We start from the raw sequence: 15,230 nt of genomic DNA on the forward strand, positions 1-15,230 counted from the left end.
CTCTCTCGTCAAAATGACAAGAAATAACAATGGTGTTGGTGAGGATGTGGAGAAAGGGAACTCTGTTGGTGGGAATGTAAATTGGTGTGGCCACTGTGGAAATGATATGGAGGTTCCCCAAAAAGTTAAATAGAACTACCATATAATACACCAATTGCACTTCTGGGTATTTACCTGAGGAAAACAAAAACACTAATTCAAAAAGATATCTGCACCCCTGCTTTCATAGCCTTATTTACAATAGCCAAGATATGAAGACAAACTAAGTGTCCACTGATGGATGAATGGATAAAGAAAACATCACACACACACACACACACACACACACAATTACTCAGACACACAAAAGAAGAAACTCTTGCCACTTGTGACAACACAGATGGATCCTGAGGGCATTATGTGAAGTGAAATAAGTCAGAGAAAGACAAATACTGTAGGATTGCACTTACATGTGGAATCTAGACAAACAAAAAACCAAACTCATCGATACAGAAAACGGATGGGTGAGGCAGACAATTATCATACGGGTTCTCTCATCTATGGAACATAAGAACTAGGAAGATCGGTAGGAGAAGAAAGGGATAAAGAAAGGGGGGTAATCAGAAGGGGGAATGAAACATGAGAGACTATGGACTCTGAGAAACAAACTGAGGGCTTCAGAGGGGAGGGGGGTGGGGGAATGGGATAGACCGGTGATGGGTAGTAAGGAGGGCACGTACTGCATGGTGCACTGGGTGTTATACACAACTAATGAATCATTGAACTTTACATCGGAAACCGGGGATGTACTGTATGGTGACCAACATAATAAAAAATTATTATTAAAAAATTATTTTAAAATAAAACCAAATATTTCCCTTAAAAAAAAAAAAGAAAGAAAACGGATGGGTGGCTGCCAGAGGCAGGGGTGGAGGGTGGGTGAAATGGGTGATGGGAGTCAAAAGGTATAAACTTGCCGTTACAAAACAAGTCCTGGGGATATAATGTGCAGCACGGTGACTCCAGTTTAAGGTGCTGTATTATACATCTCAAAGACAGCAGTTCTTATCACAAGAAAAAATTGTAACTGTGTGTGGTGATGGATGTTAACGAGATTGATAGTGGTGACCATTCTGCAATATATACAAATATCAGATCATTATATAAGTTAAAGAGTTTTGGAAAACCTGGCGTCTGCCACTGTGAACTTCCAAGGCTGGAAGACTTTTCTGAGGAGACTGCTGGCAACGTAACAAGTGGTTTCTGGTACTGAACATTGTACGGTGTCACCGTCCGGAAGACTTACGTGACTCGGGGAAGTGTTATTTTCACGTGATACTACAGAACCCAGCCTGGGGAACAGACCCATTTGGGAAGCAGTACAGAGCGGTGAAGCCTAATCAGGCAGCACACCAAGTGCACTGACACGGTTTCAGATTCCACGTTGCAACTCATCTTTTCCTTTTTAAAATAACTTTTATTTTCAAATAGTTTATATCTAACAAGTTGCAAAAATCATACAGAAAGATCCACGTACAGTGCACCGAGCGCCCCCCAGCGACATCTTACACAGACAGGGAACTTGTCAACCAGGTGATCCTGTCACCCTCAGGTACAGACAGGGCTTCACCTACTTTGCACGCACTTGTTTTTTCTCCAATTAACCATTAAGGAAACATCGTTTGTCCTGCTTTAGTGTCGTCTCAAAAAGAACACCCATGGTGATTAGAAGAAGGATTTTAAAATACTCTTCCCTTTCATCAGAGACGGAGACAAACATAAGAGACTCCTAACCATAGGAAACAAACGGAGGGCTGCTGGAGGGGAGGGGGGGATGGGTAACTGGGTGGTGGGCATGAAGGAGGGCACGTGATGTAATGAGCTCTGGGTGTTATGTGAGACTGATTAATCACTCACCTCTGAAACTAATAACACACTGCTAATTAATTGAATTTAAATAAAAAAATATCCTTCCCTTTCCCAACTATGTATCTGTGTGACTGCTTCAAACACACATGACAGCAGACGGAACGCAGAATCTAACCCAGCCAAAGAGACGTGCAAAACGTGAAACAATGCAACTCTCCTCAGCACGTACTCTTGTTTTGGAAAGTTATGTTTCTTAAAAATATTCTGTGTTAAGATGGAATGAGTTTCTATCTTTACTTTCAATGAATAGTTTTTGAAACATCTTAACGTTGAAGACGTAACACATGCTAACTTTCGTTGGGACCTCCAGTGGTTTCTAGGGTCATTAAGGGGTCTGGACTCTGCAAGGTAAACCCCGGTAGCAGGTAACTCTTCTCCCAGAGTTCCCGGGCTCTCTGAAGTCCACAAACACCACGATAAACCCGAGACCTTTTTGTTCATCAGTTTGAACACACATACTTGACTGAACTCTTATCCAGAGGAAATTAAAAGTTCAGAACTTTATGGAGTGATTGTCAACAGGGGAGTATGATTCATATTCAAACTAAATATTTTAAAGTGACCTTTTAAACAACTATTTAATCTACATTCAAGTACAGCAGTGAGAGACACTGAAGCTATTCATCAACTTGGTAGCATTCACAATTTTCTCTAGAATGTTCTTGCATTTAGACAGATTTTTTTCATTACCCAAATGCATGAAGTGAATAGTGGACTTTACAAATACATGGTCTTCCCCGTGTCTACGACTGCGTGTTGGTTTGATCCATGGCTGTGAAGAACACACAGATGGCGGCCGTGATGAGGATGTGCATTCCCTCATAAAGCAGTTTCGGAGAAAACACACTCCATATAAATAAATGGTAGCGCAGCGATGTCACCAAAACGATATATGCAGAGACGGGGAAAGAACATATCAGTGCGTAGCAGAAGCAAGCATGACTCAGCGCAGAGCCGCTGTTAACAAAGAGGGACGTGTATCAGTATACACCACTTTTGCATCGTACAAGGCATGAACATACATGTAATCAATATTTTCATTTTGAAAATGACCACGGTAGCTCTTGTCCCTGGGACACCCCACCCGATCCGGTCAGTCTGGTGGGCAGGAGCCCTAACCGGAGGGACAACACCTGCAGGTGGCTGCCTTGTCACTCTCCAGTGACTCAACCTGCAAACTATTTGTGAAAAGTGCATCCCCCAAGTTTCCACAGTTATGTTTAAAAATCATGTGCATGTACTACCATGTAATACAGCACACGTGTTATGAAATAGAATGAAAAGGAAATCACACAGCAGGAGATGCACGTTTTGACCTCTGCTTCGTGCTGCCCTGCGGAGCATCTGGTGGCTCTGGTCTGGGGACACTGGCTGAGAGTGCTGAGCAAAGTACCAGCAATGAAGAGCGTTCTCAAACACACGCAAGCCCTCAATTCACGCGCGTGTCCTCCCCTTCTTTTCAAACCATCAACACGATCGTCACCTAAATCTAACCTATTCTTGAAGACAACTTCCAGAGACTGTGCTTATTCCAAAATGACAAGTTCCATCATTCACTCACCTCACCTCACCAATCCTCAGAGGCCAGGCTTTCCAGGCTCTGGTTAAAGCCAAGTTCCAGTTCTGATGCCTCCAGTCAAACACGGAGATGAGTGTGGGTGGCCTTTCCGGGGCTGGCACACGCCACACGTCACTGCTGCCCACCTCTCCTGAAGCACGACCCCATTACACACGCAGCCATCCTTACTGTGCAGGACTCACATCAGCACACCTGCCTATGGGCACGTGGACCTGGAGTTACTAGAGTCCCAGCTGGGGAGCGAGCACACCCACCAGAGTAGATGGTCTGTGTGCTCAGGGGGGCCTAGGGGCACCATGCTCACACCGGGAAGGGTCTGGACATGAAGGGTGAGCAATGAGGACTTCTGTGTAGGGGGAGCAAAGACCCTGAGGCGAAGGAGCGAGTGTGTGTGCATGGGTGTGTGCACACGTGTGCTCCAAAAAGGGGCTCCTTAGGCCTAGTGACTCAGCGCCACTACCTGGTTCCACTCAGATCCCCTCGGTGTGCTCAATGTCAAGGAAAAGGTGCCAAGAGCCACTTGGGCCAAAGGATGCCTGGCCCCTCATGCTCACAGCTCTTGCTCCCCACTGTGCCCTCACCTTGCCCTAACTGGCTCCCCATCTTGGGCTTTGGTGCCCATCCTTTCTTCCTGTGGGTTCTTTGGCTGTTGCATCGCCCCCCGGCAGGGTACATACTCCGCTTGCTTCCACTTGCACACCATCCTGTGGCCTCGTCCCTGTGCATGTGCTCCTCTCCTGCTCCCTTGACAGGTTGATTACTTCTACCCACATGCTCTTCTCTAGGAGGCCATCCTGACCAACACCAGCAGACTCAGGGGCTTAGCATTCTGACCTCATCTCTGTGACACGCTCAGCATGGAACTCACCTCTCTTCTACCGCCACCAGACCATGAGCTCCTCTGGGAGACCCTTGCACCTGTACCTTGGATCCCACTCAAGATCCAGTCCATCAGGCAGAGGACCTCAAGGGAGCTGGGCTGGGACATTACTTCATTAACTCCCTCAAGGGCCACTGCACCAATACCTGGTGAGGGAAACTCTTGGGAAAAGCTTCATGGCTCTGCTACCCTTCTCCTGAGGGTTGTCATGGAGTCTGTGCTCAGCCAAGAGCCTGCTAACCAGACAGTGAGGGAGATGGAGCTCCCAGGACCCTGCCCCTCCTGGCATTTCAATTTCACACAAAGTAAACATTACCTATTTAGAAGACTCTGGTTTCTTCCTTCCATAGCAACACCCAGTAGGGTCACCATTCCCACAGCCTCAGCACAGAACAAGGTGCACTGCAGGGGAATGGATGAAGGCCTTGCAGCCTGGCTCACCATGGCTGTCCATGCCACCAGGCTCCAGACCCGAAGCCAGGTCCTGAAGCCAAGGGACATGGACCACCCAGGGCCCAATTTTTGAGCCATTAGAAATATTTTCTTTTTCTACCATTTTTATCTGGCTGTAGCTGTCCTGACTTTGAAACCCCCCGCCCAAAACCAACGAGTAAAACTTGATGTTTTAAGCTTTTGAAAAAGAAAACCCTTTTCTAAAATAAAAGAGAAACATTCCTTAATTAGGGAAAACATCATATAATACTTCCCAGCCAGTTAAAATGCTTTTAGCTTATTAAAAAATGCTTTGTCTTTTTTCCCCTCCCCAATAGACACAGATGAAAAGTGCCAGGAAAATCAAATTGTGATTTCAGCACCAAGGACGCTGTTCTTCGAAGCCCAGGCTCTCACCGTCTGGCCTCAGCCTCCCCGGCTCTAACCCATTCAGCTGATCTGTAGGCTGCAGATACGGTGCGCTTAGCAGAGCCAGATACGGTGCGCTTAGCAGAGCCACAAGCGCTGCGGCAGATAAGCTCTCCAAGGCCAACCCAGCACATCATGGCACGGATGAGGACTGAGGCCTCCCAACCCGACCTAACCCCAGTCACAGAGACATCAAGGAGCCTACTGGAGAGAGGACCAAGAGCTCAGTGGTGGTCTTGTAGCCCACGTGGGTTCACAGACAGAATGAGAGCCTGAACATCCCTCTGCTCCAGCCAGCAGCACCTTGGCTTGCAAGTGCTGACCACCAGACCAGCAGTGACTCTAAGAGGAGTCTATCCTAGACGGTCCCAAAGTGTGTGCCTGAGGAAGACACGGTGACTTGTAGGCATCTCCCTTGTCCTCAGGAATACCAGCTGGAGAAGAGAGACGCCCACGTTTCAGAAGCCGAGTGTCAGCCATGGCAGTTCAGAGGGAAGGCCAGAAGACTAAAGCAGGAAGCCTGTGCTCTACAGCTGAAGCCTTTACTAGCTTTCTTGCTCCAAACTTTGACTTGAGAGTGTCACCCCACTCACACCTACACTCCCCTTCACCCCTTATGTAACTGTGGAATGGCAGAAGATGGTGGCTTGTGGACAGGAACTTGGGGGCACAAGTCAAGGGTCACTGAGGCTTGGGTCCCAGGAGCTGGTCTGGGGCGAGGATGAGAGGAATCCCATGAACTATGTGGGGCCCCCCAAGTGCTATCCTGAGAGGTGGGGCCTGAACATGTCCAGGGAGGTTCAAACATGGGGTCAACAGTCACCACAACAAGGGCTGCATTTTTAATAGGGGGCAGAGAAGTGGGGGCCAGAGGAGTGACAGGGACAGGAAGCCTTGACCTCCCCTAGATGACACCCCCCTGGAAGACTGGAGACACAGTGGGACATCTGGCAGGAACAGTGTACTTCTGGGGTCTCCCTAACTGGCTGTGCCCTGCATGTGCCATGGCTCACTCAGCATGTGGAGGCTGGTCCAGCACCCGAGCAAGATGCTGGCATCTGGCGGGGGGGGGGGGGGGCATGCCTGTGGATTATGTCAACTGAGTAGCTTAAGAAATGCAAAGGTGCTTCTGGGAGCGGGGCACTGGGGGAGCCCTGACAGACACTGCATGGCTGCTCACACCACCTGCAGCCCCTGTGGGACTCCTCATGCAGGCCCCACAACCCAGGAGGCAACAGCATCGCCCCATTTTACAGAAGGAAAGTGACCACATACCACTCAAGCCACACTCTGCCAGGCTGGACCCAGGCACTGGGGTTACTGTGGTGCACAGAGACCATGAGTCCCCGCATTAGGAAGCCCCCTTTCTGGGAGGACCAATGCATAAACAAATAAGAAAGCACCAAGGAGCACGATGGGCAGGGGGGTGGGGTGGGCTGCCCCATTGGTCTGGGGGACCATGTGCAGCCTGAGGGGGCCTCTCAGCGGCAGAGGAGGGCACGGCCACCGAGTGTGAAGCCGTTCAGGCCCGCGCAGGCTCCTCTCTGCAGCAGGGACCCTGGAGGTGAGAGCCAGCATGTCTTGTCTTCATGCCCCAAAAGGAGGGCCCCTCCCTGCCCGCCCCACCAGCAAGCAGAGAAACCAAGAAGGGATTTTCCTTCCTGTGCCCCTGGACACCACATCCTGGTATGAGCTGGAAGATAGCAGCTGCAGCTGGATAACCCCCAGCACCCCCAGCCATCCTGACACAGGGTGGCCACAGACCTGCAGTTGCATCGGCCTCTGGCCCACATGCTGTGGACTCTCCACTCTTATTTAAGGAACAGAAAACTGAGGAAGACCTTTAGTCCTTGGGGTCTGGAACCCTGCATCTGGAGCAAGGCGCTCTCTTCAAACTGTCACCCTGCCATCAGAGTTTGTGCTGAAAGACAAAAAAGGGGCTTCACCTGCTGGTTTCTGAGCTCAGGAAGCTCACTAAGTGGCTGGCCCACAGCACAGGCCCCGCGAACGTGGCGAACGCTGTCAGGAACACAGCTGGGACCTCCATGTAGGTGTCCAGGCCCACGAAGCCCGCTGAGATGTCCACTGTGGCTATGTTGTTGGAGTTTCCCTGGAACACAGGGAGAAGCAGCGCTGACACGGCCACCAGCAACCGCAAAAAGCCGCGTGCGGTCACGGCGACATGGACACACGGGAGCCCCAGATGTCTGCCCACTCCTTTCCCACCTCGCTTCCAGATGGAGAGGAGCAAGTGAACCACCTTCTACCTTTGAGAAACTCAACAAATATCTGATCAACTATGCAAATTCCAAACTCTTCTCAGCTCCCTCTACCTGAGACGAACACACCGACCTCCCTGTGCAGGGACCTGACTGAGGGCTGCACCTGGCCTTGGGAGGCAAAGTGGCCCAGGGGAGGCTGGGGGTGGTGTTGCCACATGGCTCCTTCAATGCGTGGACACTGCTGTTAGGCAGAACAGGGCACGCTGGTCACTGGGAGGGCTTGGCTGCTAGGTGTCTGGCTGACGCGTCCGACCCGAGACCTAGTGGGTCACCGCCCAGCCCTGAGGGTAATGCATGGACCATCCTGCACAGGAGGGTGGGGTTTGCATCCAAGGGAAACAACGCCTAAGATTCAGCTCCTCTCTCCACTTTCAGTCTTTATCACTGCTGGTGTCCTTTCCTCAGCCACTTGAGGACATTTGTAAGTTTGACATTGGTCTGTCCCAGTCCAGCTAAGGCCCCTCCTAGAACCACTTATCAATGGCCCAGGACACAACTCCAGCTGGGTGTTTATGGCTTCAGGAATCTAACGGTGGATCCCCACCGCCTCCTCCTTTGCTGTGTCATTCCAGGTGGCCGCCGGGTCATGCTGGCAGACCTCCCATATATCTCAAAGACATGCATTTACTCCCGTCCTCACCACGCTCTTACAGCGGGCCCCTCCCCTGACAGCAACCTCCAGTGTGCAGCTTCCCCTTCACCCACTCTGCCCGTGGCGGCCTCTCTCCCGATGACGTAATTCCTACTTAGAAGCCCCTCGCTACAGACTGAGGAGACCCCGGAGCTGCTGAGAGGAGGAAGAACAAGGGTCCCAAGTGCCGCAGCAAGGGGAGGCATGACGATGACAGACACACGGTTCGGACACTGAGAAGTCACTGGAGATCCCACTGAAGCTGCCTCAGTCGTGTACAGAGAGGGTCAGGTGCGATGCTGTTAGGGCAGCCGAGGCACAGACTGCCTGCTCTGGGGCTTTACCTGCACTAACTCATTTAACCCTCAAGGGTCCCGAGGAAGTGCCACTGTGACTCTCAGGGAACTGGTGGGAAACTGAGGCAGAGACCCCCAGAGGAGGCCAGCTGGGCACCACACACCCGACCCCTGTGCTATCAGAAGTCCCTGAGCTGAGGGCAGGAAGGAGGGGCAGCAAGCCCGCAGGGCTTTTCCCAGGACACCTGACCAGGAGGGAAGGGCTATGTGGAGGATTGAGACGAGGGAGGCCAGCACTGCTGTTGGTGACTGCCTGATGCACCAGGGTCTGTGCTGATTTTGCATGCCGACGGACCCCCAGCACAGACCACAGTGCTGCAGGGGCACCAGTGCTACTGGACCTGTGCATCCCACAGCCAAGTACCAGCACCGTGCGCCATCGCGGATGCCTTGTCACCTCCCCGTGGAATGTGGCTATGTGCACAGAGGAGCACATGGAACGTGAGGCGGTCTCCTCACTCATGGCATGACCGTGGCTCCATCAGTCTTCCTGACACCAAGACCTCAGTGCAGGCCAGGGTGCCTAACCAGCAGCCACCTTCTCCTTCTGGGCTAAAAGGGAGCCCGCCAGACTCTTGCCACCTGTGCCATCCGACCAGTCCACAAGCACCAGGCCATATCTGCAGATATGCCAGGATCACTCCCACACACAGCCCTGGCTATCCATGTACCCCTGTGGCAGGAGCGTTCTGTGCTCATTGGACATGCTTGCTGTCCGGCACGGTGCACGGGAGCCTGGACAAGGGAGAGGGGTGTGGCGATTTTCCATGGTGATGGTGTTCCATTCCCCACCAAGGCACTCGTGGTCAGAGACATAGAACTCCTGGACAGAGGCCACCACCAGGAAGAGGCCTGTGCATGACTTTCAAAGAGAGGACTGTGAGACAGGCAGGCCGTCAAGAAATTTCTGGAATGCTCAGCAAAGCTTAAAGTCCTTCTACAGCAATACATCAGTTACACTGAATGGCCAAGCGTGAAAGAACCCTAACACAGATGTGTCCTACCAACAAGGCAGAGCAAATCTCACGCAGAGGCCAACTCCAGGCCCACACCTCTCTCTTCTGCGGCTCACGGTGCAGTGTTTACAACTGCCCCCTTCGTCCTCTATTCCTTCCAGCTGGCATTCTGGAATTCCTGGGCAAACTGCTTTCCCTCACGTCCACAAGGTTGGTGACCTTTTATATTTCTTCTGATAGGTGAGAAAAGCTGTGGCCTTTGAAATGGGGCTGCTGGACACCATGGAGACACACACAGCTGAAAGACCGTGAGGCTCAGCAGAGGCCAGCCTGCACGGGGCGTAGCTGACCGGCACTTCTCCAGGTGCTGCGTGCTGGTCGTCATCAGTGTGGTCCTCAGTCACCTACACCTCCTGGAATGGGCAGCGACTCCAGGGAGGAGCGTCACTCTCCAGGTCCTACAGACCCCAGTCATGCCTTCCCGCCAGGTCCTGAGCACGCACAGAGAGCTACTACACAGGGTACCTACCTCCTGTTCGTCACGACTTGACCCTCACAGCAGCCGAGGAGGAGATCAGCTGTTGAGTAACCCATTTCATAGATGAGACTAGGGCACAGCGGGTGCCTGCAAGAGGCCATCTGGCTTAGAGGTGCTGGACACCGGTGTCGGGGCTACAGCCACCCACATGCAGGGCTGGACAGAGAAGTACGGGGGACCTCCAGGGGAGATGGACGGTAAGGAGGGTCTGAGGGTCAGGTCACATCCTCCAGGACTTTGGATTTCTAGAACTTTCCTCCCTACCCCTCTCTGGGCTTCCGGGAACAGACAGAGAGTGATGAGGGGGGCTGCTCTTGGGTGAGGCCAGGAGTGCCAGCAAAGCAGGGGAGAAGTAGGAAGGGCAGGGAAGAAGCCCCAGGCCCACCTGCTGGGACACACAGAGTCCCCAGGGACTGAATGAGGAGGGGGGACCCGGTGCACAGAGACAGTAGAGATCCTCACTGCAAAGATGGGAAAACACGACAGAGATGCTCAGGGGCTTGTGGACAGATCCTCCGCCAGAGGGTATGGAGCCGGCAGCGGAGTGTGGGGAGCTGTGCCCACCCTCGAGGGTACTAGAGGCAGCCACTAGATTGAGGGTGGGGCTCCTTGACCAGGGCAGAGATGCGGGAAGGCTGGGATGGAGCTGAGTCCCTCCGAGACCAGGGGCTGGTCCCTCTGTCCACCTGTCCAGGTGCCGCTCCAAGCGTGTAGGCAAATACTGAGATCCATCCTGGAGGTGGCTTAGACTTGCCTCTGGTGGGCCCTTTAACACTGGAGAGAAGACATGATGACCACGGGGCCCCAGGGGACTGAGGACCAAGTGAGGACACCCAACAGCACCTGGCACTGATGGCCAGGGGAACGGGCAGAGAGAGTTCAGTCATCACCTCGTCAGGTAAAGCAACGGAACTGTGATGTGCGTCCCTAACGGGTCATGGTGAACAGATCTGGTACGCAACCATACGCGGGCTTTAAGCACTCCTGGATCCATACCGAGGGTGTCAGTCTTTAATAACTAAGTGTATTTTATCCTGTCAAATATGCACAGGATTTAAGCATCATTCCCCACACCACAGCGAAGGTTCCTTTACTGAATAACCTTTTTAACTTCCCAACTTATGGTAAACTTTTCTCAAAGAAAAAAGATAAATGACATATAAAAAGTTAATAGACTTCTACCCACGATAACGATGAAAACCTACCTGGAAATAGAAGAATGCTTGACCGAACCAGTAATGCATTATAGTGATCTCAGCTGCATCATGCCTCAGAGGCTTCCAGATGAATTTAGTCATTATAGTCTGAATCAGGAGGCTGAACACCAAGACTGGCAGATTATGTGGTCTAAAAAGCAAAGCAGCCAGAAGAACTAATCCACTATATATCTCCCATAAACCCACAGTCTTGATTGTGAAGTCTGCAGCAATGACTTGAGATTTAAGCAAGTCTTTGGTGCCCGTGAACAGAATGCCAAGGACAAAGACATGAACAAAACGAGCTTCAATAACACCCCTAAAAAAAAGCAAAACAAGTTTCATTGGTTAGCACCAGCTCAAAAAACTCATACGTATTCTTCCCATGAAAACCACGTGTCTCCTTAGCGGACTAAACCAGCCACAGTGCCCGCCTACCTGGGTAACTCTGTGGAAGTGGGGGTGTCTGCTTCTGCATATCAGCCTCCCCAGAACCCCCCTTGCACAGAGGCTGGCAGGCCTGTCCTCCCCCTGTGCACTTCTCTGATGGAACTGGCTTCTGGGAGATCTCGCTCATTTGGCCCAAGGATGGCCTGGTACAAGATCAGAGCCATCACCTGCAGGATGCCAGAAAACCTGTCCACCTGTGTCACGGGGAATCTAAAAGACCGCTGCAATGAGAGAAGGTCCAGCTCTGTCAGAAATGTCCCTAAGTTCATAATGTTAAGATACATTTGGACATGTTTGCAACCAAGCACTCACACAGACACAACAGTGCAGTGCACACTGTGGGGCCTGGCGAAGGGCGGGCCACAGGTTAGTCTGGGCTCTTCCGCTTACTAGCTCTGCTGTTGGGGGAAGTTAGTTAAGGATTCTGACACTCACTTTGTCATTCCGAGAATGAAGAGAAATGGTACCTACACTTCATAAAGTGCCCTGGGAGTTAAACAAGAGAACACAGGTGAGGTGTGTGGCACACAACAAGTATTAAGGATTATTAAGAAATATTTTAGGGGCGGCGGGGGGGCTCAGTCAGTGAAGCGTCTGCCTTTAGCTCAGGTCATGATCTCAGGGTCCTGGGATCAAGTCCTGCATCGTCGGGCTTCCTGCTTCTCCCTCTCCCTCTCCCTCTGCCCCTCCCCCTGCCTTTGCTCTCTCCCCCTAACTCTCTCTCTCAAATAAATAAAATCTTAAAAAAAAGAATTATTTTAGCACTTCGTTTCCAATTATTTGTAAAGGGTATAATTTATGACGCTCTACCAAAAAATTTGATCTTATGAAACACACGTATCCCTAAAACATATTTTAAATAAATTTCATAAATCAAACATTTTATATATACAAGAAAAGCTGATCATTTAAAGTAATGCTAAGTAGATAAAATTTTTAAATGAAATCATTACCATAATAATGTATCTGTTCTGAAAAACTGAATTTTCCTATCTCAGATTTTCTTAGGAACGTTAATGCAGTTAAAAAAAATTCCTTTTTTAAAAGCATAGTTTAATTCAAACAGACCACTGTCTGCTGTGTGCCTCCATCTTGTGTAGACACTTGCCACAGGGTCATGCACTGGTCAAGGAGCTGGGGTCAGGTGCAACCCCGTTGCCAAGGCATGTGTTAAACGGAGAGCTGATGACTGACCCACAAGGGTTAAAGAAGAAGTCAGCCAAGGCCCCGAGTCATCAGAGTGGGAGAATGCTGGGGTAGTCTGGGTGGTGAACAGGAAAGAGAGCACCAGTGGATGCCTTCAAGGGGTCCACCTCCTTGCTCTAAACCATTCAGTGCCATTCCCACACATCTAGGACCATGGCAATCTGGGCTTCTACTCCAGCCAAGCCTGGGCATCAGAGTGGCGAAGAAAGTCGGAAGTTAAAGGAAGATTTCAGAATATTGCTGGAGAGCTACAGACGGAACAGGGAGAAGCAGTTGTTAGGGCCATCTAGAACCTGGATGGCTCTATTGCAGCAAATGTTGAGAAATCGTTCTTTTTGATAGCTGAGTAATATTCCATTGTATATATGGATGCATCATGGAACTCTACATCAAAAACTAGGGATGTACTCTATGGTGACTAACATAATATAATAAAAATATTATTATAAAAAAAAAGAGCAGACCAATAATCCAAGAAAAAAAAAAGAACCTGAATGGCTCTAGAATTGGGGTAGAGCTAGAAGCAGAGGGAGCTAGAACCAAGATGGCTCTAGTACTAGTGCAGATGCAGAAGTGAGAGGGGTCTAGAACCAGGACAGATGGGGTGGGGAATGGAAGCCTTTTCCAGGAAGAATGTGAGCCAAGCAGTGCATTGGCCTATGCTCTGGACAACAACAAAGGACACGCTGTGGCATCCCTCAAAGGCAAGTGGCCCAAGTCTGGAGATGAGTGATGATGAAATTAGGTGCACTGATCTGAGAGGAAATGAGGACTTTATTCATGTTTCACACTTGAACACCCTCCAACATGACGCCCAGCCTTGATATCTGCCCAGGGTCTCAGACTCCAGAGTGGACAGCCTTTGAGATGGGTCTCCTCACCATCTTCCCCCTACCTGACCTTGCTGCCTCAGGAGAAGCCCTGCCACCCTGCTGTCACCTCAGCCAGGCTCTTGGCATCACCTCAACTGCCCCTACCGTTGGCAGGTCCTGCTTCCAGTGTGCCCCATGGCTCCTAGGCACCCACACAGCCTGGCCACAGCCCTCAGCTTACACCTTGACCTTTTCAGAGAAGATGACATTTACTTTTCTTTCTCTGATTAGAAAAGCAATAAAAAAATGCATGAAAAGATCACAAGCCACCTGTGATTTCATGTCCTAAATATAATCGCAACCAATTACCTATTTTAGTCTTTCATACAAACATAAAAATACGTACATACTTCATACGCTGGGATCACATAACAGTTTTACAGCCTGCTGGTCCCCATCTTCGTATCTTGCATGCAAACACACTAGTTCAGCACAGAGCTTTCACATCACTCAGAGGCTCGTCCCACTGCTGCTGGCCAGTTACCTTCCTCTGTACTACGTGCGCCTATAAATCAGTAGTCAGAGAGCCTGCCTGTGTCCTGCCTTCAGGCCTCGTCTCTGGCTTGGATTCCCGAGGTACATTCTGTAAGAGGGCGCCCGGCTCAGAGGGCTGGACACACTCAAGGTTCTCACCCCACCCCACATCACCATTAAAAAAAGACAACCTGCCAGTTTGTGACAAAAAGTGGCCTTCATGACTCAGTCAGCACCAGGGGCCCCTCCCCACCCCTGGAGTTCGCTGTAAATTATGGGAAAGCTGATTTTTCTGGTGTGCTTTGTTTCCCAACTGCTAGGAAGCATACACTCTTTGTGATTCCTGTTACTGTTTCCTGACTGAACAAAAGTGAATCCTTTAAATTTCTTATTTTTCGAGAATCCCTTGTTTTAAAAAAGAAAGCTCAGTGACCTTACTGCATTATCTATCTCTCTCCTACCAAAGCAAAGAGGCTAAGAGAATCAGTTCGCTGAGGCATTCCTTGTCAGGCTCTAAGAACTGCTGAGATCACAATTTGCAGGAGCCAACTCCAACTTTCTCAAGACTGCATGGCCTGCTTTAGTACATAAAACATGAAATCGATTTGCCAGTGCACTTACTTTGAAATGTCTTTGCTGTCTCGCTGCCATGGGAACAGGACATTTCCAATGGCCGCCCGGTAGCAATAGACGCCCAGCAAGCCAAGTGCCATGGCTACTTTGGATGTCAGGGAGCACCTCCTCTGAACCAGGGCGAAAATCACGATAAGCGAAAGGGCAGCCAGAACAGAGAGTTCAGCTTTGTGATCAGAGCTGCAATGAAATGGAAAAGCCCCCAAATTACTAACAAGTTAACTGCTGATGTCATGCAGCTGCATCAAGTGGCCTTCTAAGAACTGTATTAAAAATAGCTGATTTTTCTGAAAAGCAAAAAGAAGAAAATCATTGGTGATTTAAATTCAAAGGTTCTTAAAATGTAACAGATGAAGGACGGCTACCCCAAACTCTGGTTTCCATTCACAGACGGCCCCCACCGCCAGG

At 50.3% G+C, this 15,230-nt stretch overlaps 1 protein-coding gene across 3 annotated transcripts in view; it reads right to left on the reverse strand.

The window, feature by feature from the left end:
• Positions 1-1,269: 1,269 nt before the first annotated feature.
• PIGG (phosphatidylinositol glycan anchor biosynthesis class G (EMM blood group)) overlaps positions 1,270-15,230 on the reverse strand; it is a 42,388-nt gene continuing 28,427 nt past the window's right edge. The window contains exons 10-13 of one of the 3 annotated variants that reach the window (XM_045774776.2): positions 14,811-15,002; positions 11,197-11,338; positions 7,175-7,338; positions 1,270-2,865 (exon numbers count right to left, since the gene is read on the reverse strand). In XM_045774776.2, coding sequence (XP_045630732.2) covers positions 2,652-2,865; positions 7,175-7,338; positions 11,197-11,338; positions 14,811-15,002 — 712 coding nt within the window. In that variant the 3' untranslated portion in view covers positions 1,270-2,651. Of the gene's footprint in view, positions 2,866-7,174; positions 7,339-11,196; positions 11,507-14,810; positions 15,003-15,230 lie in introns of all 3 variants that reach the window. The other 2 variants (XM_045774773.2, XM_045774775.2) reach the window with 2 other exon arrangements.

This window comes from Ursus americanus, chromosome 8, assembly GCF_024610735.1.
Source record: "Ursus americanus isolate L20-20 chromosome 8, mUrsAme1.1.p, whole genome shotgun sequence".
NCBI classification, from domain to species: Eukaryota; Metazoa; Chordata; class Mammalia; order Carnivora; family Ursidae; genus Ursus; species Ursus americanus.